Consider the following 26,756-nt stretch of genomic DNA (forward strand, 5'->3'; position numbering starts at 1 on the left):
CATAATCCCTTCTAATATTTTTCATCTCTGGCTTCAGAATAGTAACAAAAGAACCTCCTCTGAGTGAACAGAAATCTCAAGTGGAAGTGTTCTGTATACCCTTAAAACCGTAATGACAAGTGAACAGACTTAAACTTGGAGGAATAGAGTAGATCTGAGCAGCTCCTGCAGAATGGATATGAAATAAGAACTCTTTTCCCAAGGGGAGAGGCGGAGCTGCTGGGAAGGCAGCTAGCCAGTGTAGACACAGCACAGGACGAGGATAGAGGAGATACACGCAAGTGCGCTGCCTGGGCTGCTGAGCGCATACCAGAGTTCCATCTCTTGAGCACCCAAAAATTATTTTTATGGAATTCCATGCTTTTATAAAATTTGTTGTTGTAATGTATGATAAAACTCCCAAAGAACATTCTTTGAAGAAGGCCAGTTACAAAAATCTTTAACGGGAAAAGTTACTTTTCATAGTTACAGTTTATATGTACGTTATATATGCATACAGACATTTGTTTCTTTTTTTCCCCTATATTCTTTCCCCTCCCCCAGTGAAGTTGTTCGAAGTCATTGAAACTGACAAAACACTCTACCTAATCATGGAGTATGCAAGTGGAGGTAAGACTTTTATATGGTTTTTCTTTCTTCCCTTTTAGAAGAATGCACAGCCACGCTGCCCCTATGGACGATTGTTAAGTTTTGTTCACCATCCAGGGTCGAAATGCAGCCTCAGGGGATCAGGAGGAGAGCCATCTTGGCTCTTCTGTGGGTTCCTATTAAGTACTTCACTATTAGCATTAATAAGTGATAATATCCAAAACTTGGATTTTTATTATGGTAAGATGTACATAACAGAAAATTCAGCATTTTGACCATTTTTTTTTTTTTAATGTTTTATTTATTTCTAGGAGAGAGAGAGAGACAGCGTGAGCAGGGAAGGGTCAGAGAGAGAGGGAGTCACAGACTGAAACAGGCTCCAGGCTCTGAGCTGGCAGTCAGCACAGAGCCCGATGTGGGGCTTGAACCCACGAACCGCGAGATCATGACCTAAGCGAAAGTCGGATGCTTAACCGACTAAGCCACCCAGGCGCCCCTGACCATTTTTAAGTGTACAGTCCTGTGGCATTAAGTACATTCACATTGTTGTGCAGCCATGACCACCATCTGTCCCCAGAACTTTTTTATTTTCCCAAACTGAAACTCCGTCTCCATTAAACACTAACCTCCCCCTCCCCCTTCCCAGCCCCTGCCACCCCCAATTCTACTTTCTGACTCTATGAATTGGACTCCTCTTAGGGACCTCATATGAGTGGAATCATCCAGTACTTGTCCTTCTATGACTGGTCTGTTCGACTCAGCATAATGTTTTCAAGGTTTATCCATGTTGTAGCATGTGTCAAAATTTCCTTCCTTTTTAAGGTTGAATAATATTCCATTATGTATATACATATACCACATCTTGTTTAAGTACTTGAATTTTTAAATATATCACTGCATTAGCCTGTTTGAAATAAATGTGTACTGTATATTGGATGGTTTTCTTTATCAGATTTTAATGTCATTGGTGTTCCTCTTTCCCAAGGCCAGAAATGGTGGTTGCAGTGCATATATTTAGATTTTCCTCTAAGTAAAGATTAAGGACTAGTTATTTTTTGCCTACAAGGTTGTATGCATATAGTCATTTTTCTAAAATGCATGTATATAACTATTGTCTTTTACAAAGATTGTCATTTTGGGGTTGAGGCTGGGTTAGATTTGTAGTTTTTAGACCACATGTGAGTCTCCTTGTCTGTAGAGGGTGGAAGCTTTCTTACTGGACTTTGCATGCTCCCTACCTCTACATAGTGACCAGTATACAGCAGATACTCAGCAAATAAGAATTGAGCTGCATTTACGAAATTAAAAACTACTAGGGACATATTCTGTTTAACTCTGTGGTATAGCTTTTACTATTTTGATTACAGTAGAGTTTATTGTTAGCACTTTGATCAGACAGAAAATTCAATCACAGCCTCTTTGCAATGAAAAGATTGTAAACCTGTGGCAGGCAAGAATGAGTTATAATAGGCAAACCTTTGACATTACTTTTTCATACTCCTAATTCATTATCAGTTGTCTGATTTAGAGTTTAAATGTTTAATTTGAGAATTATTTGGGATTTTCCACAATTAAGGAATAGTAGGAAGAGCTGACACTTAATTGAAGAACCAAAAATCTGTGTGGAGTTCTAATGCTTTCTGGTCGTGTTACAGAGTTATGTTTGTAACCTTTTCCTTTGTGTAGCTTCTGCAGTGCACAGGTGCCTTCTCTTACCTGATCTCCTTTGATCTTCACAATTACTCTGTGATGTGGCCAGGCAGTGAGGATGGGCTTTTACTCTTGAGTAAATGGAGGCTGGAAGTCATTGTGGTCACGCTGTCAGGCCTGGAGCCCGAGCCTTCTGACAGTGGATAGCCTCTCCTGCGTGGTCAGTTGGTCATGGCTTTCCGTTCCCATGTATCTTAAAGGGTGAGCTTTTGAAAACACAGACGTGGGGTCGGTCCAGCCAGTGCCTCTCATTGACAGTGTGACCTGGTAAATTAACATGCCTCTGAGCCTCTTAGTGGACATGCTGACACAGCCCTCCTTTGAGGGCTCAATGAAGGGCTCAGTGCTGTAATGGCACTGTTCAGTGGTGGTGTGGTTTTCTGGCTTGGGCTGTTTTAATGAGCTCAACAAAGAGCTGTTAGTCTCCAGGACATCTGTTTTATTGTTGATACGTTTGCCATTTGGAACAACCAGAGTTTCATAAATTGACTACCTACTCCTCCCTAGCCTGGTATTTTTCAGTTTGGTAGAATCATAGAATTTTAGGATTGGAAGGAATCTTAGAAGTCATCCAAGGCAACTGCTTAAGTTTTACAGCTGAAAGTAAAGCTCTGGTAGATTGTTCTGTGCCAGTGACACCCCTGCTAGCGAGTGTCAGGATCTGAGCTAGACCAAGGGTCCTGTCCAGTGTCCTGTCAAACCACACGGTCCCTGGCCTGGGTTGGGAAGGCCACTATTTGCTGTCTTTTTCCTCATAAATTGCCTTTGAGGTTTTTAGTTTAGCTACTTAATCTGAGTGCTAATACATTTTTAATAAGGAAAATAAAGAGATCTGGGCTAAACTCCTGATTTATAAGTTGGATTCCTGATTTATAACTTAGTAATTTTAATTTTGAGTGTGACTTTATGGTTCCAAAATCTCTTAAGAGGTTTATATTGCTTTTGAATTTATAAAAATATTATTTTAAAATTATATTGACAGACTTGGACTTTTCTCCACACTAGAACAACTAGTGGGTTTAATTAATCCATTAATTTTATTTTAAGTCAGAACTTTTTCATATGATATGCACACATCTTTAGTGGTTTTCACTTTTTAACCACTTGTTTTGACATTGTTTACTATTCTGCAAATAGAAAGGTCATTTGCTTAGAAAATGGTGACATTTTACCGAGCTGACATTTAACTTCATCATTCATCGTAGTTAACACGAACTGTGTAGTGTAAATTAGCACGTAATGCCTTTGAAAAGATCATTATGCAATCAAATGAGAACTTGAAAATACAGTATTTATGCTCATCCATTATTTAAAAAGTTTTAGTTAGGGCTAGAACCTTAAAAGTTAGAGAGATTAATATACAATTCAGAGATTAATGTACAGTTTCCTCAGAAGTATTTGTTATTTTCTGAAAGTAAGCATTTTTTAAGTGTAAAAATATTTTAGTCGAAGGTTGTCACTAAGCCAATGGAAACATTCTTTATTTGTATGAAGTAGATGTGATGCTTTCCCAAACACATTTAAGTCTAATTTGGTAAACTAAACTAGTACCCTTTTTTGTTGATTTGAGGTATTGTTTCTTTACTCCAAATTGATAAGCAATTGGCAATTCTGATATATTTCCTGTAGTGTCACCTCTTCCCTGAGGAATCACTACTGTGTAAACTACCAGCTGGATGTCCACCAGCACGGTCTGCTGGCTTGAACTTCCCACCTTACCCTGCCCACCACTTCCGACTGCAGGCCCAGCCTTCCTCCTCCTTGCCCTGATTACTGCACTACGCCCACTTGTCTTCTGTTCCTTCCCCACCCTGCCCCCTCTCCCTCACTGGCCAGAGTGACACTTTTAAGGGGTCAGTCATTTCACACTCTGCTTCTCCTCTCACTCAGAGCCTAGCCTCTGGGACTCTTCATGACCTCACTCCTTCTTCCCATCTCTGTACCTGTCCACCAATTCCCTTCCCCTTGTTCATGCTTCTCCAGTCACATGGCCTCCTTGTTCTTTTCTCTGCATAGACTCTTTCTCCCAGATAAGGACATTGTCCACTCCCTCACAGTAGTCAGCAAAACACTTGCACATGCAGACACACTTCCTGTTTACTTCCCCATGTCTGCTCCACAGTCCTGTCAGCCAAGATGCTGTTTGCCTGTTCACTGATTGTGTCTCCCTGCTAGACTGTAAACTCTCCACGAGGAAAGGGACTTCGCTTTGTTCACTGCTGTCTTTCCCCAGAGCCTAAAGCAGTGCTTGGCAGCTAGTAGGCACTCAGTAAATATTTGTTGAACAAATGAATGAATTTAGGAACTGCTTTTATCGTAATCCTACAGTGAAGGCGTCATCCTCTTTTAACATGAATCACTTTCCCATGTTACCTTTCAGTTTTTATTGAAGTCCATTGAAAACGTAATGGTTAAAATAAAAGTCGTATAAACATAGGAGATTTTAACTGTAAGCCTTTTCTCTAGCTTAAAGATTTTATCAATGAATTTTTGCCTATAGTTAAACTTAAGGCTAACTTAGTTCAAAATCCACATGTTTCTGTTTATCTTCACACCTGTATTTAAAAATAAAATCTGAGACTTTCCTAAAAGTGAAATATCATCAATTTATGGGAAAATTAATGCTCCAAAGGAGGACTTCCGCTTACTTTCATTTCTCTTGATTTTAGGTGAAGTGTTTGACTATTTGGTCGCCCATGGAAGAATGAAGGAAAAAGAAGCAAGAGCTAAATTTAGACAGGTATGAATTAATGCACCTTTAGTTTATTAATCTAATAAAGTTATCGTGCTTAAACCCTGAAGCAAACAGTGTTTGCCTCAATAAATGGTTCTAAGTCCCATTGGATGGAGCAGGGGGTTGGCCATTGAGTCCAACAAAAATTTATCAAGTGTCTTTCATGCCTAAGGCACTGTGCTAAAAACAACCATGGGTTCTGTTTCTAGCTTTATCAAAATTTTAGTCTCATGGTTAACCTTGCTTTTTGGTAGTTGAGCCTCAAAAATCTAGAGTCTTTCAAAACACCTACAATTGCATTAATTAAAACCATCTCCCAGTTTTTAGCAAGAAGAGTGTCACAGTCCCACAATTCATTATTAGTTTTGTCTTTACCCTGCTCTTCAAAGACAGACTCATTAGGGGCGCCTGGGTGGCTTAGTCGGTTGAGCGTCCGACTTTCGCTTAGGTCATGATCTCACGGTTCGTGGGTTCGAGCCCCGCGTCGGGCTCTGTGCTGACTGCCAGCTCAGGGCCTGGAGCCTGTTTCAGATTCTGTGTCTCCCTCTCTCTCTGACCCTCCCCTGCACACGCTGTCTCTCTCTCTCCTAGAAATAAATAAAAAACATTAAAAAAAAAAAAAATCAAAGGCACACTCATTTTATTTTTTATTTTTTAAGTTTATTTATTTATTTTGAGAGAGGGAGAGAACGAGCTGGGGAGGGGCAGAGAGAGAGGGAGAGGGACAGAGGGGAAAGAGCAGGCTCTAGGCCCTATGTTGGCAGCAGAGAGCCTGATGCAGGGCTCAAACTCATGAACCGTGAGATCACGACCTGAGTCGAGGTTGGATGCTTAACTGACTGAGCCACGCAGGCGCACCAAAGACACACTCATTTTAATAAGGAGGTTTTAAATATAAAGGGGACCTAACTCCCTGTTTTTATTCATCATAACTACTGATGGATTATTATGTACCAGATATTGGAATAAGTGCTTTATCTACATTAACATGAATCTTGCAGCAGCCCTGTGAGTTAAGGGGTATTATGTTCATTTACTAAAGATTAGAAATCTGAGGCACAGGAAGATTAAATAATTTGCCCAAAATTTGATGTCTGGCAAGTAGCAGACCTGCCAGTGATTCAGACCCAGGTCCCCTGCCTGGACAACTCAAATTCTTAATCATTATATTCTCCTCTAGTTTTAGATTACAAATCAGCAAACTCTTTCTGTAAAGCGCCAGAGAATAAATATTTCAGGCTTTGTGGCCCGCCCAGTCTGTGTCATGGCCATCTAACTCGACTGCTGTAGCACAGAAGCACCCGTAGACAGCTTATGAATGACTGTGCGCACTTGAGTGTGTTCTAGCAGCAATTCACGTACAAGTGGTGGGGTGGATTTGCCCACCCTGGGTAGAGATGCAGAAAAGGAGCAGGCTGCTTTACTGCTTTGACTGATTGATTTTAACTTTTTTAATGTTTATTATTTTTGAGAGAGAGATAGAGCAAGAGAGAGAGAGAGAGAGAGCGTATGAATTGGGGAAGGACAGAGAGAGGGAGACACAGAATCTGAAGCAGGCTCCAGACTCTGAACTGTCAGCACAGAGCCGATGCAGGGCTTGAACCCACAAACTGTGAGATCACGACCTGAGCTGAAGTTGGCCACTTAACCAACTGAGCTACCCGGGCACCTGCTTTACTGCTTTTAAACTTACTCTGTACTGGGGCACCTTTGGGGCTTAGGCAATGAAGCATCTGACTCTTGATTTCCGATCAGGTCATGATCTCACTGTTCTTGGGATCCAGCACATCAGACTCTCACCTGCTTGGGGTTCATTCTCTCTCTCTCTCTCTCTCTCTCTCTCTCTCTCTCTCTCTCTCTCCCTCTCCCTCTCCCTCTCCCTCTCCCTCTCCCTCTCCCTCCCTCCCTCCCTCCCCTCTCTGCCACTCCCCCACTCACTCTCACATGCACACATGCTCTCTCTCTCTCTTTCTCAAAATAAACAAATAAAAACATTAAATTAACTCTGTACTTCACTAGACATCAGTTCTGTATTTAGACAGCAGTACAGCCTTGTTTCAAAACCTTTAATTTTTGTTTTATTTACGTACAGTGTTGCTGCAGTAGAGGTATAGACAGTAGTCTTTAAAGTTTTCATAATAATTTGGAAAGACAAGTTTAGTTGATTTTCCAGATGTCTCTTAACAGTTGCCTCTTTTGCTTAGTCTGGTGTGTACAGTTAAGGACTTGTTACTCCGTTTAACTTCTGTTGCTTAAATTTAATTTTAAAGCTTAAATACTAATAATATTTTGAATTAAAACCTATTAAATATCAAAATTTGAAACTAATTTTTGGCTATTATTTAACTTCTCATATCCTCAATTTTTCTAGCTACAAAAATTGGAAGTTCTACTTGATGATAAATTTTGAAGTACTTTCCAGTTCTCATATCATTTTATTCTGTGGTCTATGGAGGCAAGCTCAAGTTTTCTCTTTATTATAAAACAAGCCTGTTTGGCCCTTCCCATAACTGTACTCTTAATTTTTGTAAATTGGCCCCTTAAAAGCCAAGTTGTTTTTTTCTTTCCTCATGAAACTTCAGTTCCTTCCCACTCAGATAAATCTGTCTAACTTGCAAACACTTATGTGAATACGGCTTGTTGTCTGTGAGGGTTTGTTGTCTGTGAGGAGCGGGCTGCTTAGCGCCCTCCAGCAGCAACAGGTTTGAGCCCGACCTTCTCCAAGGAAGTGGCTCCGTGTTTAACCCTGTAACTGCCCCTCACTTCTTCCGTCTCCACTCAGCACCGTGACGGGGTCCCAGTTGTCTAAGGGGCTTGGATATTGACTAACCCACGTCTTGAGGCACCTGCTCAGTTCTTTATTTTAAATTTCCTGCAGAAATTATTAAGTCTTTATTTGAGGAACCTATTTGTTTGTCCAGGAAAGATAGTGTATATGCTTTTACAACTAATGATTTGATTTATACTGCTTACAATTTAATGTAATCCTTTCTTCTTCCCTTGGTATTTCTTTAAGATCCCTCACTTCAGCCTGGAAGGATCAAGTGAGATAGTGGTGTTTCCTCTTTGCTCTGATTCTACTAGCCACACTTTCCAAAGGTTTATAAGCCGTCCTTACTTTAATACATGTTCCTGTTGGTGGCAAAGAGGAAGGTGTGCCTCACACAGTACCATCAGCAGGGTCATGTTTCCTGCCAGAGACTGGCCTTTCTTTTCATACCCATTAGCAGGGGTTGTCTCCTTCCCAGCTCCTTCGCCACTCTTCTCCCAGTGACTGTGTGTGTGCTTTTAAGCTTTTGAATAAGAGCTGTGTTCTTCTCAAAGAGAAAGGCTAGATTCCTGGCTCCGTCTTCCTTCCTCGCATCCTCCTTGGTGGGTTGGTAGTTGCTGCCTCTGTTCTTTCCTGTCTGGCTAGAGGCAGATTAGGCTTGCATTCATATTTCAACCTGGAAAACATACAGATTCTCAATTAAAAAAAAATTAATGTTTTATTTATTTCTGAGAGAGAGAGAGAGAGAGAGAGACAGTGTGAACAGGGGAGGGTCAGAGAGAGAGGGAGACACAGAATCCGAAACAGGCTCCAGGCTCTGAGCTGGCTGTCAGCACAGAGCCCGACACGGGGCTCGAACCCACGAACCATGAGATTATGACCTGAGCTGAAGTCGGAGGCTGAACCGACTAAGCCACCCAGGCGCCCCTCATTTTCTCAGTTTTCCAGCGGACAGAATCAAACAGTGTAAATGCTAACCCAAGGTAACAGATGTTCTGAACCATATTTTGACATTAGAATTTTTCTATTTTTTGTTGGTTATAAGTTGATCTGATCTTGTGAATATTCACTTTATAAAGTATGAGGCTGCTTAGGAAAGCCCTGATTTTGGCATCACCTCACCCCCAACCACAGTTCAGCTTCTGCTTGCTGCTTGTTTTGAACCAAAATACAAATTGATAAAACAGCCTGGGGTGCCCAGCCAGCTCAGTCAGTAAAGGATGTGAGTCCTCAGTGAGTTCATACCACACACTGGGTGCAGAGCCTACTTAAAAACAATAAACAGCCTTCTCTGAGTGTTTATATCCAGTGTAGGTGGATGTGTAGGGCTTACAATTAAAAGCTGATGATGATCTGGAGAAGTTTTAGAACCCCATTTTTGTAAATATGTGGTCATACATAGTTACACCGGCATGATACCAATGAAAAGACTAGAAGCAAATACACTAAAACAACAAGAAATGTTATCAGACATGTACATACCTTTCTGTATTTCCTAAAATTCCTTTAATGAGCATGTATTTAGATACTCCTTTTAGATTCTCCTTTAGAAAAGGAAACTTGGGGTGCCTGGGTGGCTCAGTCGGATGAGCATCCAACTTCGGCTCTAGTTATGATCTCACAGTTTGTGGGTTCAAGCTCCACATTGGGCTCTGTGCTGACAGCTTGCTCAGAACCTGGAGCCTGCTTCGGATTCTGTGTCTCCTTCTCTCTCTGACCCTCCCCCATTCGTGCTGTGTCTCTGCCTCTCAAAAATAAATATATGTTAAAAAACAATTTTTTTTTTGAAAAAGAAAAGGATACTTCTTAAAATATTATGCAGAAGGGTGAAATTTCAGCAAAATAGTTGTTTAATCAGCAGTACTCATCACAGGGATAATCCAAAGTGGACTAAATAAAAGCATACCATTTGCTCAAAGTGGAAGGGACCCTAACTAATGGAGCACACAACCATTCCATAGTTTGTAGTTCACACATGTTACAACATTTACTCTTCCATTTTGAGGAAGAGGAAACTGATCCTCAGAGAGGTGAAGTAAGTTTTGCTGACTTTGTACCCACATCAGCTAAAAGGCAGAGAGTATTGTAAGAAGCAGTCTTACTGGAAAGAGAAGTGATTAACAGAGGAGACTCAACCTGGATGGACCCCTGGCCATTGATAGTCTGTAATTGCCAGTTTGGTTTTGAGCTAATTACATGGGTATGGAAAGCTTGCACCGGAGCCATCTGATCCTGGGTCCGGGGGCAACTAGGGTCCTCAAGATCCTGGTGATTTGTTGGGCCCTGGCGCCACATTCAGAAAGAACCAGAATGTCAAAGAATAGGTCCTGAAGGAGACTTTACATTTAAAACTAGAGAGAGTAGCAAAAACATCCTCATCCATCTCTTCTTGCCCTCGCCCCTGAATTTCTCTGAATTAGAAAGTTCAAAGCACAAGAAAATTATTTTCAGAGATCCCCAAAGACATTCAGGTGATCACTCGGTATTTTGCATGTGTGAACATCAGTGAAGTCTTTTCTTCTTAATGATGGTTAATAACCTTGCGTCTCTCCTGTGCAGATAGTGTCTGCAGTCCAGTACTGCCACCAAAAGCGGATTGTTCACAGAGACCTCAAGGTGAGTTGCGGGGCCCTTAGTCTGTGTGTGAGTGCTCTGTCTGCATGCATGCAGTTCTCCTGGCGGTCACAGATTAGACTGTGTTATTAAATAAGAAAAAAATAAGTCCTATAATAATTGATCCTTTTAATCAGGTTTTGGTATTAAAAATAAAGAAATAGGAAGTTTATTAAAAATATTTTACATTTCAGTTAAGTTAGTTCATAGTTGGTCTCTGGAGATAACTCATCATGCTGCCAAACAGCTGGGGGCCTCCAAGAATATGTGCTGTCACCTAGACGGTACCCTCTGTGCCACCCGACCCCCCTCTCAGTTTCTCTGGTCAGCAGCATTCTCTCCTGTTAACAGCAGTGCCGTTGGAGACCTGCTGCACCATCCTTCACCTCTGCCCTCACTGTTGGCATAGGATAAGGTTTCTAGTTCCCAGAGAAAATAGAAACACCAGGCAGAAACTCCTTCAGTTTCCCAGAGTAAGCTGCACCCACGCGGCCCCTTCCTCTTGTTACAGTCAGTAGGGTGGCCCTGCGGGCCCCGCCTCTGGGTCCTGGGTCCTAACTCTTGTTTCTTCATCCACCCTCTCTACCTGCTGGCTTCTCACCAGCAGCATTTACAAAAACATGTTCAAGTCTGTACTACTTTCCACCAAAAATCCTCTCCACCCCACATCCCCTTCCAGATACCCTCCCTTTTGTCTCTCCACCTTTGCCGCCATACCTCCCCAAACATTGTTCACATTCTGTTACTTGATACCTTCCCCCACCCCTTTCTCCGCACCCACACTGGTAGCTGCGGTGGGCCCTGGACCCATGCCTGCAGCCAGAGCGGTCTTCTACAGCCCAGCGCCCAGCTGACCCACTGCACCGCCTGTGCATCCGCTCAGGTCCACAGCCTGCCTTCTCCATTCCTGCCCCGGAACATTCACTTCTCATTCTGGTGCCTCATGTCCCTCGGTGCCTCAGTCTTCTTTGCTCTGCTGCCCTCTCAACCCTCAGGCCTTTTTGCTGAACCTACTTGAGCACACTCTTCTCCGTCTCCCTTACCACTGTTCTCATCTAGACCGCCAGCATCTTGTACACCAGCTTCTTGTTTTGTCTTCCCTGCTTCAGTCTTGCTTCGCCCAGTCTTGTCTGTTTTACACATTACAGCCACAGTGGTCTTTTAAGAATACAAATAACATTGTCGTTTTCCTCCTGCTTAAGGTAATCTTTAATGGCTTCCCATTGTCATTAGATTGAAAACTCAAACTTCCTACCAGTCACTTGACTGGCCCTTTGTGATTCAGCCATGGCCATGTCCCCTGCACCTCTTTTCCGCACACTGTCTTTCAGTTCCTTGAGTAAAACATGGTCTATCTTTCCTCTGGGGTTTTCAGACTGTGTATTTTGCCTACCAGCACACCCACTACTATTGACCAAGCCTCCAGGCAGCAGCTTTGATATGACCCCTGTAGGAGACCTTTCTGCTCCTTCAGTGCTGGGCCCACAACTCCCCACACCTCATCTGTCTCAGCACTTAAGTCAGTGTGGCTACTTGACTTTCCCCCTCCAACCTGTGAGCCCCTTGAGGGCAAGACCCTGTCTATCTTGTTCATCATTGTACATCCAGACACTGATCTAATGCCTGGTGTGTAATCAGCACGTGGTAAATGTTTGAAATAACTGAAAATGGCTGGGTTCTATATCTTCCATGACACCTAGCCTCCTCCCTCCCCGGTAACAGTCACAGCACAGCTCTTTAGCAGATTTTACGAAATGTGGCTATCCACTTAAAACAAGTTTTCATTTTTTAAAACCTTCTTATTATAATTAATTCAAAAGCTATTTCAAGGAGTTTTTTGATCATTGGGCATTTGTTGTTTAAATTATTGCCAAAGGTAATCTGTACCTCATACCTGTTACTCATTGTTAATGTTAAATTAGAAATTCTGGGCACCTGGCTGACTCAGTCAGTAGAGCATCTGACTCTTGGTCCCAGGGTTGTGAGTTTGAGGCCCACATTGGGCATAGCAGTACTTTAATTATCTCCTGTTTGGGTTTTTTTTTCCCCTCTAGAAAGAATGTTTTCTCATTTTATTCATTAGGATATATTAACTTGATATCATTACAAAAAGCTTTTATGAAATGCCTAATTCTATCACAGTTCTAATTATATTTTGGCTAAATTTCATTTTTGTCTTGATGTTTTCCCTCTAGGCCGAAAATCTATTGTTAGATGCTGATATGAACATTAAAATAGCTGACTTTGGTTTTAGCAATGAATTTACTGTTGGCAGTAAACTGGATACGTTTTGTGGCAGTCCTCCATATGCAGCCCCAGAGCTCTTCCAGGGCAAGAAATACGACGGGCCGGAAGTGGACGTGTGGAGCCTGGGCGTCATCCTCTACACTCTGGTCAGCGGGTCGCTCCCCTTTGACGGACAGAACCTAAAGGTATAAGAACTGGTTGCATCCATGTCCTTCAGAATGCAAAAGATTTTATAAAATAATGAGGGTTAATTTTGTAAGAGTCTGTCAGTATCATGGGGTCTCACTGATTTCTTTTTTAACCTAAAAGTTGACTCACTGGTTTTCTTTCCTCCCTCCATCCCCAAAGGAACTGAGAGAAAGAGTATTAAGAGGGAAATACAGAATCCCTTTCTACATGTCCACAGACTGTGAAAACCTTCTCAAACGTTTCCTGGTGCTAAATCCAATAAAACGAGGCACTCTAGAGGTAATCGCATAAGTGCAAAATAAGTAACAACTTTGGAGAGTCATTAAGGTATTTGTAGAACTTTGGTTTGTATGAGAATACTGCCCTGAGGCTTTTTTTTTTTTTTTTTAGCATTCAGTTTTGAGAGACAGAATGAGTGGGGAGGGGCAGAGAGAGAGGGAGACACAGAATCTGAAGCAGACTCCAGGCTCTGAGCTGTTAGCACAGAGTCCAGCGCGGTACTCAAACCCACAAACCGTGAGATCATGACCTGAGCCAGAGTCGGACGGTTAACCAGCTGAGCCACCCAGGCGCCCCAGCCCTGGGGCTTTTAAAGCAGGAATTGAGGCATTAAAAAACATTTTTAAAAAAATTTGTTGAACGTTTGTTTTTGAGAGAAAGAGACAGGGTATGAGTGGGAGAGGGGCAGAGAAGAGGGAGACACAGAATCTGAAGCAGGCTCCAGGCTCTGAGTTGTCAGCACAGAACCTGATACAGGGCTCGAACTCACGTGTGGTGAGATCAGACCTGAGCCAAAGCTGAACGCCCAACTGACTGAGCCACCCAGGTGCCCCAAAACATTTTTTAAATGTTTATTTATTTTGAGAGAGAGAGAGTGACCACACATACATGAGCAGGCGGGGGACAGGCAGAGAGAGGGAGAAAAAGAGAATCGCAAGCAGGCTCCATGCTGTCAGCACAGAGCCTGTCTTGAACCTCAGTCTCACAATTTGTGAGACCATGACCTGAGCCCAAATCAAGAGTCAGATGTTCAACTGACTGAACCACTCAGGAGCCCCAAAAACATTTTTTAAAGTTGTTTTTTGAGCTGTAATCCATGAAATGTTGAAAATAAATTTTCAACATTTATTTGAGATTGTGGTTATCAGCATGTTTTATTTTATGCTGCTAATGAACAGTTTCCCTTTCAGCAAATCATGAAGGACAGGTGGATCAACGCAGGGCATGAAGAAGATGAACTTAAACCATTTGTTGAACCAGAACTGGACATCTCAGATCAGAAGAGAATAGGTAATTACTCTGTGCCTACATGCTCGTGTGTGTGCAAGTGACATATTTCTGTTTTAACTCGTATGGATATGCCTAAAATGTGAACCATAGGAAGTTAAACATAAGTTATACATGAGGCAGCTTACCTGTTTTGTCATATTAGGAACTCAGCTGTAGTTTCTTGTATTATCTCTTTATTACTCAGAAGTAAGCCAACCGCCCATTTATATTAGAAAATCTGTGATGTTTAGAGTCAAATAAAGGAAATTACTTTAACCTATAACACAGTGATTTTGTATCCAAACAAAACACATAAACTATATTATGCCCTTCTTTTAGATATTATGGTGGGAATGGGATATTCACAAGAAGAAATTCAAGAATCTCTTAGTAAAATGAAATATGATGAAATCACAGCTACATATTTGTTGTTGGGGAGAAAATCTTCAGAGGTAAGAGTAATCGGAAAAGGCTAACATAACTTATGTAAATGATCAGTTTAGGAAGCTCTTTTCTTAGTTTTTGTTTTGTTAATATGTACAACATTGGGTATGTCATTTTTAAATTGACCTACAAACAATGAACCTAATTGCTGTGGCCTTTACAAGCTCCTGTTTTAACTTTGAGATGGTAACCGTAACAGTGGATATTGTCACAGACTTGAACGTCATAAGTTAACCTGTGGTCATTAATAGTTTGCTAATAATGTAAAGTATCGGGTGAAGTAAATAGAGTGTTTTATGTTACTTGAAAAAGCCTAGAAAGAAAATCATAAAGACCTGTCCTTTCGTGAGCTTTTCAGCAGTCAGAAAAACCCTTCTGCCCAAATGTAAGGTTGTTGTTTTGTACATTGTGCTTCTTCGTCTGTAAATGAACTGTTTGTGAGAGGTTTATGTGTTATGAGAAGTTTAGTTTCCTAACATACCATTTGGGTCCGTGTTGTGGTTTGCTCTGTTCTTCTCATTTTCTCTCAGCTGGATGCTAGTGACTCCAGTTCTAGCAGCAATCTCTCACTTGCTAAGGTTAGGCCAAGCAGTGACCTCAACAACAGCACTGGCCAGTCTCCTCACCACAAGGTGCAGAGAAGTGTTTCTTCCAGCCAGAAGCAGAGGCGGTACAGTGACCATGGTAAGTTTGAGACCATTCCACTCTGTTCTCCTGTAGTCTCCCCTTACACAGAAGGCCTCCTAACATTGGGAAGCACTCTTTTGCTTAAGGCCTTTTGGGGTGGGAAATTGACTTGATTTCCTTCAGGGCTTTTCTTTCGTACCAGTCTTGCCAGTGCTGCCCTGATCATCTCAAGGCTCTGATCTCCTTGGTACCTTCAGTCTTCTGGGCCTCTTGTGTCAGAATCTGGTTCTCTCTTCACTCTCCTCCCCATCTCTACATCAGATTTACTTTCTGGAGCATCATTGTCCAGCACTTTCTGTAGTGATGAAAATGTTCTGGATTGATGGTGTCCAACAGAGTAGCCAGTAGCTGCAACACATGGCTCTTGGGCACTTGAACCAGGGAAATGGTTTTCAGTTTGGTTTCAGTTAAATCTATGTAGCTACATTGTCAGGTGCGCTCTGGCCACTGGTGTGTCTGAACACCCTCACTCTTGACATATTCACCATGGAAGTGAATTTTTCATGAGACTCAGGACCTAAAAGATGTGGGTACTAGACTTAACAGTTACTCTGCCTTCAAGGCAGCCCTGTGTTGGAATCCAGAGACTCTAGCACGTGTGTGTGTTTATTTGCCTGTAACCTGTGAACATTAATGTTGCAGATGTTTCTTTAATTCCAGAATTTTAAGATCCAGGAACCTAGACCAGTTGGCCTGGTTGTTCCTAACTTAAAAAAAATACATCCTCACGTGGAACACTCATTTATCTTTTGTTCAGTTCACTTCCCTTCTCTGGACATTGTCCACTTGCATTCTTTCACCTTGAGGTTTGGGACTTGCAGTGGCACAGAACATCCCCATGTGGACAGCTTTGGCCTCGTACCAGGAGCGGTGACACTTTGCTCAGTGTCCGTTTGTCTTTCCATTCATGTGCCGCCTATCTGTGGGGTCTGGGCTGATGCAGCATGTGGTACTGAAACTACCAGTAAACTGTGAGTGTATCTGTTATTCTAGGGTGTAACAGAGCCAAGGACCCGTTCTGACACTAGGGATAATGCACACCGCATTTGTAAACCAAGTGTTGATCCAGGTCTCTGTCTCTGTCTTTGTTCAGGTTAATTGTTAAGGAGGGGTTTTCAGTGCATCTGGACAACAGAGCATTTATCAAAAGGTGTCCAGATTACTTTGAACCATCCAGTCTAAAGGGAATCATTTCTAAAGTCTTGTGGGGGAAAACCTGGTAATAGACTTTTCTCCTGTCTCTAGTCACTATCTTAATAGTTAATTCTTCTGGAAGCACATATATTCCATTTGGATTGGTAATGCCTTTCTTGCCCAGCTCAGAAAATTTTAGAGCTATAAAGAGCTTTAGACATGGTGTCATACACTCACCAAATCTCCAATTTTATCAATAAGGAAATAGGCCAAGAGGGCCCATCACGTCTCCCAAGGTTACAAGGATGTTGAGGATGTGGGAGCACCTGTGACGGAACGCCCAGACTTCAGGTCCCAAGTCCCGTGGCTCTGTCCAGTGCCTCAGGGAGTGCTCTGTGTGTGATGGTAATGATCCTTCCTTCTTGGAGCCTCTGGTAAAAAGTTCATTAAAGAGGGGCACCTGGCCGGCTCCATTAGTGGAGCACGCAATCCTTATTCTCAGAGTTGGGAGTTCAAGCCCCATGTTGGATATGGAGCCACTTAAAAACAATTTTTTTCATAAAAAGACTATTCCAGAAATCCAAGTATGTAGAAAGTCACCAGATTCTATGTTGTTTTTTGTTTTTATTCTTTATGGGGATAAAGATGGTGGTCAGCAAAGGAATGATTTGTTTCTACCTCTGGCTGTGTTCTTTTAAGTGTTAAAAATGGGGTAGATTCCAAATATAATACCTAGTAAAGCACACTCACTTGGTCGTGAGTGAAGGCAGACAAGCCTGCAGCTAACCCCGCTTTCAGTTTATCCTTCCTCTTCCCTCTTCTCTCTCCCCTTGTTTCCTACTTCCAGATGCTAGCAGTTTATGTAGGCCTGGTTCTGTGAAATTATAACTTAACTTTTATCTGTGATTCTTAGTTTGGGTCTCAGGTGTGAACCCCCGGTATGTGTGCACCTATTTTTCTAGGAGAGGTGATATTCATTAGATTTTCAAAGTGTTTGTCTTATAAAAGAAAAAAAAAAAGGTCATTGGCTTATTAATCAGTGGCACCGGGGCAGTTTGGTAGTGATCAGAAAAAAATAAATCTGCATGCATTTCTCCCATCTTACACAATGATGGATTCCACTTGGAATGAAGGTGGAAATGTGAGAAACATGGAAATAGTAAAAGAAAACACAAGAAAATTTGCTTTTTGCTTTATAACTTGGACTAGTGAGAGTCAGTCTGACTGAAACCCTAGCACTGGCAGTCATGAAAGAGAAGACATGTTTTTACCAAGTTTGACTACATAAAACTCACACTCTGTGTGAGACAGCCACACCGCGGAACACTACTCAGCAATAAAAAGGAACAAAGTATTGATAGGTGCAGCCATTTGCACTGATCTCAAGGGAACTACACGGAATGGAAAAAAAATCTCAAAAGGTGTCATGAAATTGATTCCATTCATGTAACATTCTGGAAAATTGGGAATGAAGGATGGAGACCAGACCAGTGGATGCCAAGGTTTAGGGAGCTAGAGGCTACGGTGGAGAAGGTGGCTGTGTTGGGAAGGGCAGCCCACACAGTCCTTGGGACAGGACTGCTCTGGCGTGACCAGTGTCGGCCCGGGCAGGAGACCTGCTTGCAGCTCAGCTCGCTCCGGATGCAAGTACCGCTGGTGAGACTGCGGTCTGAGCCGAGCTTCAGAGCAGGTCAGCAGGAACCCTGAAAGAGGAGGGTGTCCTTAGCTGCGTCATGTTCTGAGAAGGAAGATAAGTGTTAAGGGTAGTATCACCCATGCTTGGATAACTCTTGTTTTATATGATAAAATTCCCAAACTGGAAGCCTGGTTTTTTCCCCTCCCATAAATAAAAAGAAACTTCTTTACTTTTAATCCCGTTCTAAGTAGATTTATCATTTAGATTTTGTCCAAGAAGTAGCTTTTTTCTACCCCACCCCAACCCCTTTTTAGTAGATCTAAAACCTAAAGTCTCTTCTATTATAGAGTAAATGAAGAGCATGCGATGCCATTCCTGAAGATTACCACTGGACGATATCCATAACGAGTATATGAGTTATCATGTTCATTTCCAGATTCTCTGAGCTTCAAGTCTCCTATGCTGCCATCAGAGTCTCCAGATGCTATTTTGTAGAATATCAGTTAACCGTCCATCCAGGACGTGCCTGGCACACTCCGCCTGGGGTGGGGTGTGACTGGGAGCCTCTGCCTCTGCCCTCCCTGTTGTTTGCGTGAGGAACTTGCCTTCCTCTGCCTGTGTCACCTTTCCCTGTCTACTCAAATTCCTGTTTATCTAGAAGATTATGAGTGCTTTAAAAAAGATCCAGGATAAAACTTCAGAAGTAACGACCCATAAATCTATTCTGTTCTGTTCCAAAAGGTGTAGGCATCTCTTGTACAAAAAGGGAGAAATAAGGATCACTCAGATGTACCAGAGGAAGTAGTTCATGCCTCATGATACACATGCACCCAGGTAGTTTGCTTGGTTCTCTGCACAGTAGCACTCTAAACATGGTTTCAGTGGACAGCTATCCCTGAAGGTATTTCTGAAGCACAACCATACAAACTTATTAATAATCTTTAAAAAACTTTTAAGTAGAAAGGGACAAATGTGAAATTTCAAAATTGAATTCATTGTATAGGGAAGGACATTGTACTTGGTGGGAAAACTCTTACAGGATTTTACTGTCTTGTGTTTTCTCAGATGATAGCAGTCTTGGGTCATCTTATAAAATATGTTTGAAAAAAATAAAATAAAATAAAATGTTTGTTTTCACAGAAGAAAATATAAAGCTAAATTCTGACTTTTAAAAAAGTAAACTGTTTTATTTTAGCTGGACCAGCTATTCCTTCAGTTGTGGCCTATCCAAAAAGGAGTCAGACCAGCACTGCAGATAGTGACCTCAAAGAAGACGGAATTCCTTCCCGGAAATCAAGCGGCAGTGCTGTTGGAGGAAAGGGAATTGCTCCAGCCAGTCCCATGCTTGGGAATGCAAGTAACCCCAATAAGGCCGATATTCCTGAACGCAAGAAAAGCTCTACTGTCCCTAGTGTAAGTATTGTTAAACTGTAGAGCATTCCTAGAGTTGTAGGGTTATGGTGGTCTAGACATTTTACTCCTGTGTTCTCAACTACCTGCAGTGCTGTCCCCACTGGGCCACCATGCCCAGTCTCCACCTGTAGAGATCACTTTCAGTACCTGTGTTGAAGGGGTTTCTTGCTGAGCCCCATCCCACTAGGTGAGTGACTCCATCTTTTGTGTCAAGGGCTGTTTCTGGTTATTCCACCAACATCTGAAGCTTTAGGTTGTATCAAGTGCTGAGAAATAGAGATAGCTCATAGTCTGACAGGAAATAAATAAAACCAAATGACAACAGTGCAGACAAGCAACCACAGACAGAAGACGCCTAACGGATTCTGTGCTAGACACGGAGGTCTGATTGCCTGAGGGCCAGGGACATGGTGCGCCTCTTCAAAGGGTTCTGATGTGGGGCGCCTGGGTGGCTTAGTCGGTTAAGTGTCCGACTTTCCGACTTTCGCTTAGGTCATGATCTCGCGGTTTGTGGGTTCGAGCCCCACGTCGGGCTCTGTGCTGACTGCCAGCTCGGAGCCTGGAGCCTGTTTCAGTCTGTGACTCCCTCTCTCTCTGACCCTCCCCTGCTCATGCTGTCTCTCTCTCCTAGACATAAATAAAACATTTAAAAAAAAAAAAAAAGTGGAAACGAAAAACAAAACAAAAAAAAAAACAAAGGGTTCTGATGATAAAGAACATTTGACCAAGTCCTTACCTTGTGCCAAAGACTGTGCCAGGTGCTTCCGCGTGTATTAGCTAAATTTTAAGGTGGAGAAAATGAAGAAAAATTAGTAATTACCTAAAATTACACTGCTAATCTGAATCCCTATCCTTAACAAATCTCCCTTTTAAATAGGTAGTATTTGTTAGTCTATTCAGTTTCAGAAACTTTTCTGTGAATTGAAACGTGTTCTATCTGACCTAATACAGTAATTCTTACTCTTAGCACTCCTTAAGTAATTTTATTTTATTTTTAAAAATTTTTTACATTTATTTATTTATTTATTATTATTTTTTAAAATATTTTTATTTATTTCTAGGAGAAAGAGAGAGAGACAGCGTGAGCAGGGGAGGGTCAGAGAGAGAGGGAGATACAGACTCTGAAATAGGCTCCAGGCTCTGAGCTGGCAGTCAGCACAGAGCCCGATGCGGGGCTCGAACCCATAAACCGCGAGATCATGACCTGAGCGAAAGTCGGATGCTTAACTGACTAAGCCACCCAGGTGCCCCTACATTTATTTATTTTTGAGAGACCGAGTAAGACCGTGTGAGCAGGGGAGGGTCAGAGAGAGAGGAAAACACAGAATCTGAAACAAGCTCCAGGCTCTGAGCTAGCTGTCCGCACAGAGCCCGACGTGAGGCTCAAATCCACAAGCCATGAGATCATGACCTGAGCTGAAGTCAGATGCCGACCGACTGAGCCACTCAGGCACCCCAACACTCGTGAAGTAATTTTAGAAGGAATTTGCAGAGATTATACAGCCTTAGGGATATTCTGTGACTGCATTGTTTTCCTACAAAGTTAACAATGACACAGCCCTCCTTCTACCTCAAAAAAATAAATAAATAAAATAAAAACCCTAGAGTGAGAGACCCACATAGAAGCTCAGCTGTTGCTTTTAGGAAGCTTTTATGCTATGTACCGTTCTGGGCATAAGAACTCATAGAGGAGCTCAACGGGTTTTGTCTGCTCCATCCTCTGCCCTGTGTTTTATCAGCAAACCCTGTGTGAAGTTTTGTTTTGGGATTTTTTTAATAATCTTTATTTTTCAAGAGAGCGCTCCCGTGTCTGCGAGAGGGGGAGTTGCAGAGAGAAGGAGACAGAAAATCCCAAACAGGCTCCACAGGCTGAAACTCACCAACTGTAAGATCATGACCTGAGCTGAGATCAAGAGTCGGTTCGTTAACTGACTGAGCCATCCAGGCGCCCTGTGAAAAGGTTTTTTATTGGCTTTCTAATGCCGTAGAATTGGTTTCTCATGTCCTAGCCCCCACAATTTAAATTCAGTCTCCAGGGGTGCCTGGGTGACTCAGTAAGTTAAGCATCCGAATTTCGACATAGGTCATGATCTCATGGTGGTCCCTGGGTTCGAGCCCCAGGTCAGGCTCTGTGCTGACAGCTTGGAACCTGGAGCCTGCTTTGGATTCTGTGTCTCCACATCTCTGTCGGCCCCTCCCCCACTCATGCTGTCTCTCTGTGTCTCAAAAATAAACATAAAAAAGTTTTTTTAAGCATTAGCTTTTTAAAAATTGGTGCGAAATTCACATGACATATAATAACCACTTTGAAGCAGTAGTATCTAGTACATTCACAGTGTTGTGCAACCAGCACTTCTCTCTGGTTCTGAAAGTATTTCATTGCCCCCGAAATACATCCTGTACCATTAAAGTAATAGCTCTCCTCTCCCACATCCCCTGGCAACTACTAATCTGCTCGCTCTCCTGGTGGATTGCATATAAATGGATTCCTCCAATATGCAACCTTTTGTGACCAGCCTCTTCCCTTCAGCACACTGATACTCCCTAGGTTCATCCAAGTCGTAACATGTATCAGCACTGCAGTCCTTTTTGTTTCCATTTTTTGTTCTGTTCATCCCTTGGTGGACATTTAGATTGTTTCTGCCTTTTGACATTTGTGAGCAAATTTCTACCTGAACTTGAGTTTTCATTTCTCTCAGATATAAACCTAGGAATGAAACTGCCCATTAACAGTTAATTCTGTTGAACTTTTTGAGGCACTGCCAAACTGTTTTCTGTAGTAACTGCACCATTCTTACCATATGTGAGAGTCCCTATATCTCCACATCCTTGCCAACACTTGTTATTTTCTGTTTGTGGTTTTTTAATTATTGTTATTACATCTGTCCTAGTGGGTATAAAGTGGTACCTTGTTGTGACTTTGATTTCCATTTCTTTTATGACCAGTGGTGTTCAGTATCTTTTCATGTGCTTGTTGGCCATTTGTATACCTTCTATGGAGAAAGGCCTATTCGAGTCTTTTGCCCATTTTTTAAAAAAAATTTTTTAATGTTTTATTTATTTCTGAGAGAGAGAGAGAGAGAGAGAGAGGCAGTGTGAGCAGGGGAGGGTCAGAGAGAGAGAGGGAGACACAGAATCTGAAGCAGGCTGTCACCACAGAGCCCGACATGGGGCTCGAACCCATGAACCATGAGATCACCACCTGAGCTGAAGTCAGACGCTCAACTGACTGAGCCACCCAGGCGTCTCTCTTTTGCCCATTTTTTTTTTTTAATGTTTTATTTATTTCTAGGAGAGAGAGACAGAGACAGCATGAGCAGGGGAGGGTCAGAGAGAGAGGGAGTCACAGATTGAAACAGGCTCCAGGCTCTGAGCCGGCAGTCAGCACAGAGCCCGACGCGGGGCTCGAACCCACGAACCGCGAGATCATGACCTAAGCGAAAGTCGGACACTTAACCGACTAAGCCACCCAGGCGCCCCTCTTTTGCCCATTTTTAAACTGTACTGTTTGTGATTTTGTGGTTGAATTATAAGAGTTCTTTTTATATTCTGGATATTAAACCTTTAACAAATGTATGGTTTACAAACATTTTCTCCTATTCTGTAGGTTCTTTGTAATCTTTTAGCCAGTATTTTTGGTTTATTTAAAGATTAAATTGTTGGGGTGCCTGGGTGACTCAGTCGGTTAAGCTTCTCTCTTTGACTCAGGTCATGATCTCACAGTTTATGAGTTCTAGCCCTATGTTGGGCTCTGTGCTGACAGCTCGGAGCCTGGAGCCTGCTTCAGTTTCTGTGTTTGCCTCTCACTCTGCCCCTTCCCCATTCATGTGTACTCGTGTGTGCTCTCTCTCTGTCTCAAAAATAAACATTAAAAATAAATGTAAAAATAAGTTTAAAAATAAAGATTAAATTGTGTGTATTTAGATAAGATTTTATTTCTCATTGTACTATACATATTACTAAATGGTTTAAGACAAAAATACCCTTTTTTTTTATAGAGTAATACAGCATCTGGTGGAATGACGCGACGTAATACTTATGTTTGCAGTGAAAGAACTACAGCTGATAGACATTCAGTAATTCAGAATGGGAAAGAAAACAGGTAGGAAATTTTACCTGTTTGCAAAGAAGATTTGTTTTTCCCAAAAGGAATGGAAGTTACTTCTTAGTTATTGTAATAAAAATTCAGATGATAATGGTAAGTGTTCTTTCACAGTAAGTTAAATTTAAATGCAGAATTTTAGTGAGATACTAGATTTCCAAATTCCTCTTACTGTCCAGAGCCTGTCCTCCTGGCATCCTGTGTATGATGGTTGACAGGGTTGAGTTCAACCAGGGAGCTTTCCCACAGGAGACAGAGCTAGGGCGGTGGTGTCATTGTAGAATAGCAAATAGGGAAACGAGCATTGTTTTGTGTACATTAATAACTTGAACAAGGGGTAAAGCAAGGAGGGACGGGGATGTGAGGTGCAGGAGGTCGTGTCTCTAGAGGACGGCGTGAGGTAGGGGGGTGAGCCTTCAGTGACAGGCCAGCAGTCTCCTGGAGGAGCCCCTGTAGCCACACTTGAGAACCCCAGGGAGAGGTAGAGAGCAATCTTCTGGGAAGACGTTACTTTTAATCTGGCAGGGTAGCAGGCACACATAGGGTAAGTACAACTTAAAATACAAATAAAGTAACATGTCAGTAAGGAGACAATTATATCCTGTAAACAACTTTGTTGGGTTATCAAACAAAAACAAGTAGGGGGCACCTGGCTGGTTCATTCAGTGGTACATGTGACTCTTGATCTCAAGGTTATAAATTCAAGCCCCACAGTGGGCATAGAGATAACCTAAAAATAATTTACAAATCTGGGGCACCTGAGTGACTCAGTCAGTTAAGCATCTGAGTCTTGATTCTGGCTCAGGTCATGATCGTGTGGTTCCATGGGATCGAGCCCCACATCGGCCTCTATGCTGACAGTGTGGAGCCTGCTTGAGATTCTCTCTCTCTCCCTCCCTTTCTGCCCCTCTCCCACTCTCTCTCTCAAAATAAACATATATACATTAAAAAAAAAAGTTTACTTAAAAAATAATAATTTAAAAATTAAAAAAAAAAGAAAAAGAAAAAAATTGAGTGGGATTAAGTAGGTCCAAAGACCATGGTTTGGGGAGAGAGAAAAAAAGAGAAGTTGTGATTGGTGCAGTAAATATATTCTGTATGGACAGATTTCTCAGGCAATAATGGATTTTCCTTCTTTCTTTTGGTATGAGTAGCATATAAATTAAATTCAGAGGGTGAGATAAAGCTTCAGTGACCAGTTACAGTTCTGTAATTCTTGCCATCTTTCCTTGTCCCCTGGTCCTCTAACTTTAACATTGTATGGTCTCATCACAGTTCCGTGTCTGGCATCAAAATGATTTCTTTTTTTCTGACACTTACTTTTTTATTATTTATTTTTTTGTTAATGTTTATTTGAGAGACAGAACATGAGCAGGGCAGGGGCAGAGAGAGGGGGAGACACAGAATCTGAGGCAGGCTCCAGGCTCTGAGCTGTCAGCACAGGGCAGGACGTGGGGCTCGAACTCATAAACTGTGAGATCATGACCTGAGCCAAAGTCAGATGCTTAACCGACTGAGCCAGCCAGGTGCCCCTGACATTTACTTTCTGAAATCGTATTGTATGGTTTCTGTTCCCTTTAGATCTCACTAGTCAAATGTTTGATCACTAACTTCTGTGACGGCCTGAACAAAGATTCCTCTTTCCTTTGTCATCCCTAAAACCAGACCATTTAGAATTTTCCTCTTCCATAGACCACTGAACTTTGAACTTGACATGAAGGTAAAAGCCTGTTATGGAAGATGATGTTGATTATTCAGTTCATTTTTAGAAATATTTACATTCTAGTATTCTCTTGTCTGATTCCTATGTGTGTGCTTGTTTTAATACTTTTACCTTATGATTAAAACCCATGAGGGGCGCCTGGGTGGCTTAGTCGGTTAAGCGTCCGACTTTCACTTAGGTCATGATCTCGCGGTTCGTGGGTTCGAGCCCCGCGTCGGGCTTTGTGCTGACGGCCAGCTCAGAGCCTGGAGCCTGTTTCAGAGTCTGTGTCTCCCTCTCTCTCTGACCCTCCCCTACTCACACTGTCTCTCTCTCTCCTAGAAACAAATAAAATAAAAAAAAACAGTAATAACTTGGATATATTATAGCAGCTGTGCTAGATAGCTTACAAATAATGAGTGGTATATATATATTTTTTAATAGTATAGTTTATTCTCTGGTAAAGTTTCTTTTATTAGTTACATTCTCAAATCTATCAAATTTCATTCAATTCAAAGTTATTTAATAGAGGATATCAGTAGGAGACTTAGAAGTTTCTAATATAAATGTTGTTTCATGATTCTTCTTCCTTTTGGAAATTCTTCTAAGTTGTTCATCTCTTCTGTCAGATGCCTTTTAAACTTTGAAAGTGTAATTCTCAGGGCATCTGGGTGGCTCAGTTGGTTGAGGGTGTCTTTGGCTTAGGTCATGATCTTAGGGTTTATGGGTTTGAGCCCATGTTGGGCTCTTATGCTGACAGCTCAGAGCCTGGAACCTGCTTCAGATTCTTTTTGTCTTTTTCTCTGCCCTGCTCATGCTTTATCCTTCTCTGTCTCTCAAATATGAATAAATGCTTTAAAAAATTTTTTTTTAGAAAGTACAATTCTCTGAGGTTCAGAGTCAGACTTTTTCAAAAGGCCATTAAGACGAGGATCTACTGTCTGCTACCCATCTTGTGTTTGTGTGTGTGTGCATGCTCTTCTAAACTCTTCCTTCCTGCAATTATCCGATTTCACTCTTTGGAAATAGTTGGAAGAATTCTGATTTCTTTGGAGTCCTTACCTTTGTGTCCTCCCTACAGACATCTTCCATATTGAGCTGCCTGCTCCTTACCCCAGCCTAGGCCTCATCACTTTCATTAGCTTAAGTCACTTAAATGTCTTGCTTTTGAAAATGTTATTTCTGTCTTTAGCCAGAGCCTCAGTGCCAAACCATACAAGAAGGGACCCTTAGTTTTTATAATCTTTAGATTTTCTTTTTCTTTCTATCATATAAGTTAATGGAAGAACTGTGGAAAATTATTGGAGGGCGTGAATGCCAAAGTAGTCATATTTTTTACTGAAAAAATGAAGTTAGAGCACTGAAGTTCACTAAATGTGACAACTTTCTCACTTGTGAAGTAGATGCTGAGATGTAAATTCGAGGCACTGGACCTTCTCTGTGCACAGATGACTTCCTAGGCAGATTGTTGATTTCTCCTCTCTCATGTAGATCTACAACTCTGACTAAAATAGTGGT

General features: G+C 41.9%; 1 protein-coding gene across 6 annotated transcripts in view; it reads left to right on the plus strand.

The window, feature by feature from the left end:
- Positions 1-26,756, plus strand: part of MARK3 (microtubule affinity regulating kinase 3) — a 115,088-nt gene that overhangs the window by 72,841 nt on the left and 15,491 nt on the right. For 4 of the 6 annotated variants that reach the window (XM_039255811.1, XM_039255813.1, XM_039255812.1 and 1 more), the window contains exons 5-14: positions 544-609; positions 4,968-5,038; positions 10,362-10,418; positions 12,611-12,847; positions 13,011-13,130; positions 14,042-14,141; positions 14,460-14,572; positions 15,095-15,248; positions 19,217-19,434; positions 23,433-23,536. In XM_039255811.1, coding sequence (XP_039111742.1) covers positions 544-609; positions 4,968-5,038; positions 10,362-10,418; positions 12,611-12,847; positions 13,011-13,130; positions 14,042-14,141; positions 14,460-14,572; positions 15,095-15,248; positions 19,217-19,434; positions 23,433-23,536 — 1,240 coding nt within the window. The remainder of the gene's footprint in view (positions 1-543; positions 610-4,967; positions 5,039-10,361; positions 10,419-12,610; positions 12,848-13,010; positions 13,131-14,041; positions 14,142-14,459; positions 14,573-15,094; positions 15,249-19,216; positions 19,435-23,432; positions 23,537-26,756) is intronic. The other 2 variants (XM_039255814.1, XM_039255816.1) reach the window with 1 other exon arrangement.

This window comes from Hyaena hyaena, unplaced genomic scaffold, assembly GCF_003009895.1.
Source record: "Hyaena hyaena isolate Hyena2069 unplaced genomic scaffold, ASM300989v1 scaffold_546, whole genome shotgun sequence".
In the NCBI taxonomy this organism is placed as follows: Eukaryota; Metazoa; Chordata; class Mammalia; order Carnivora; family Hyaenidae; genus Hyaena; species Hyaena hyaena.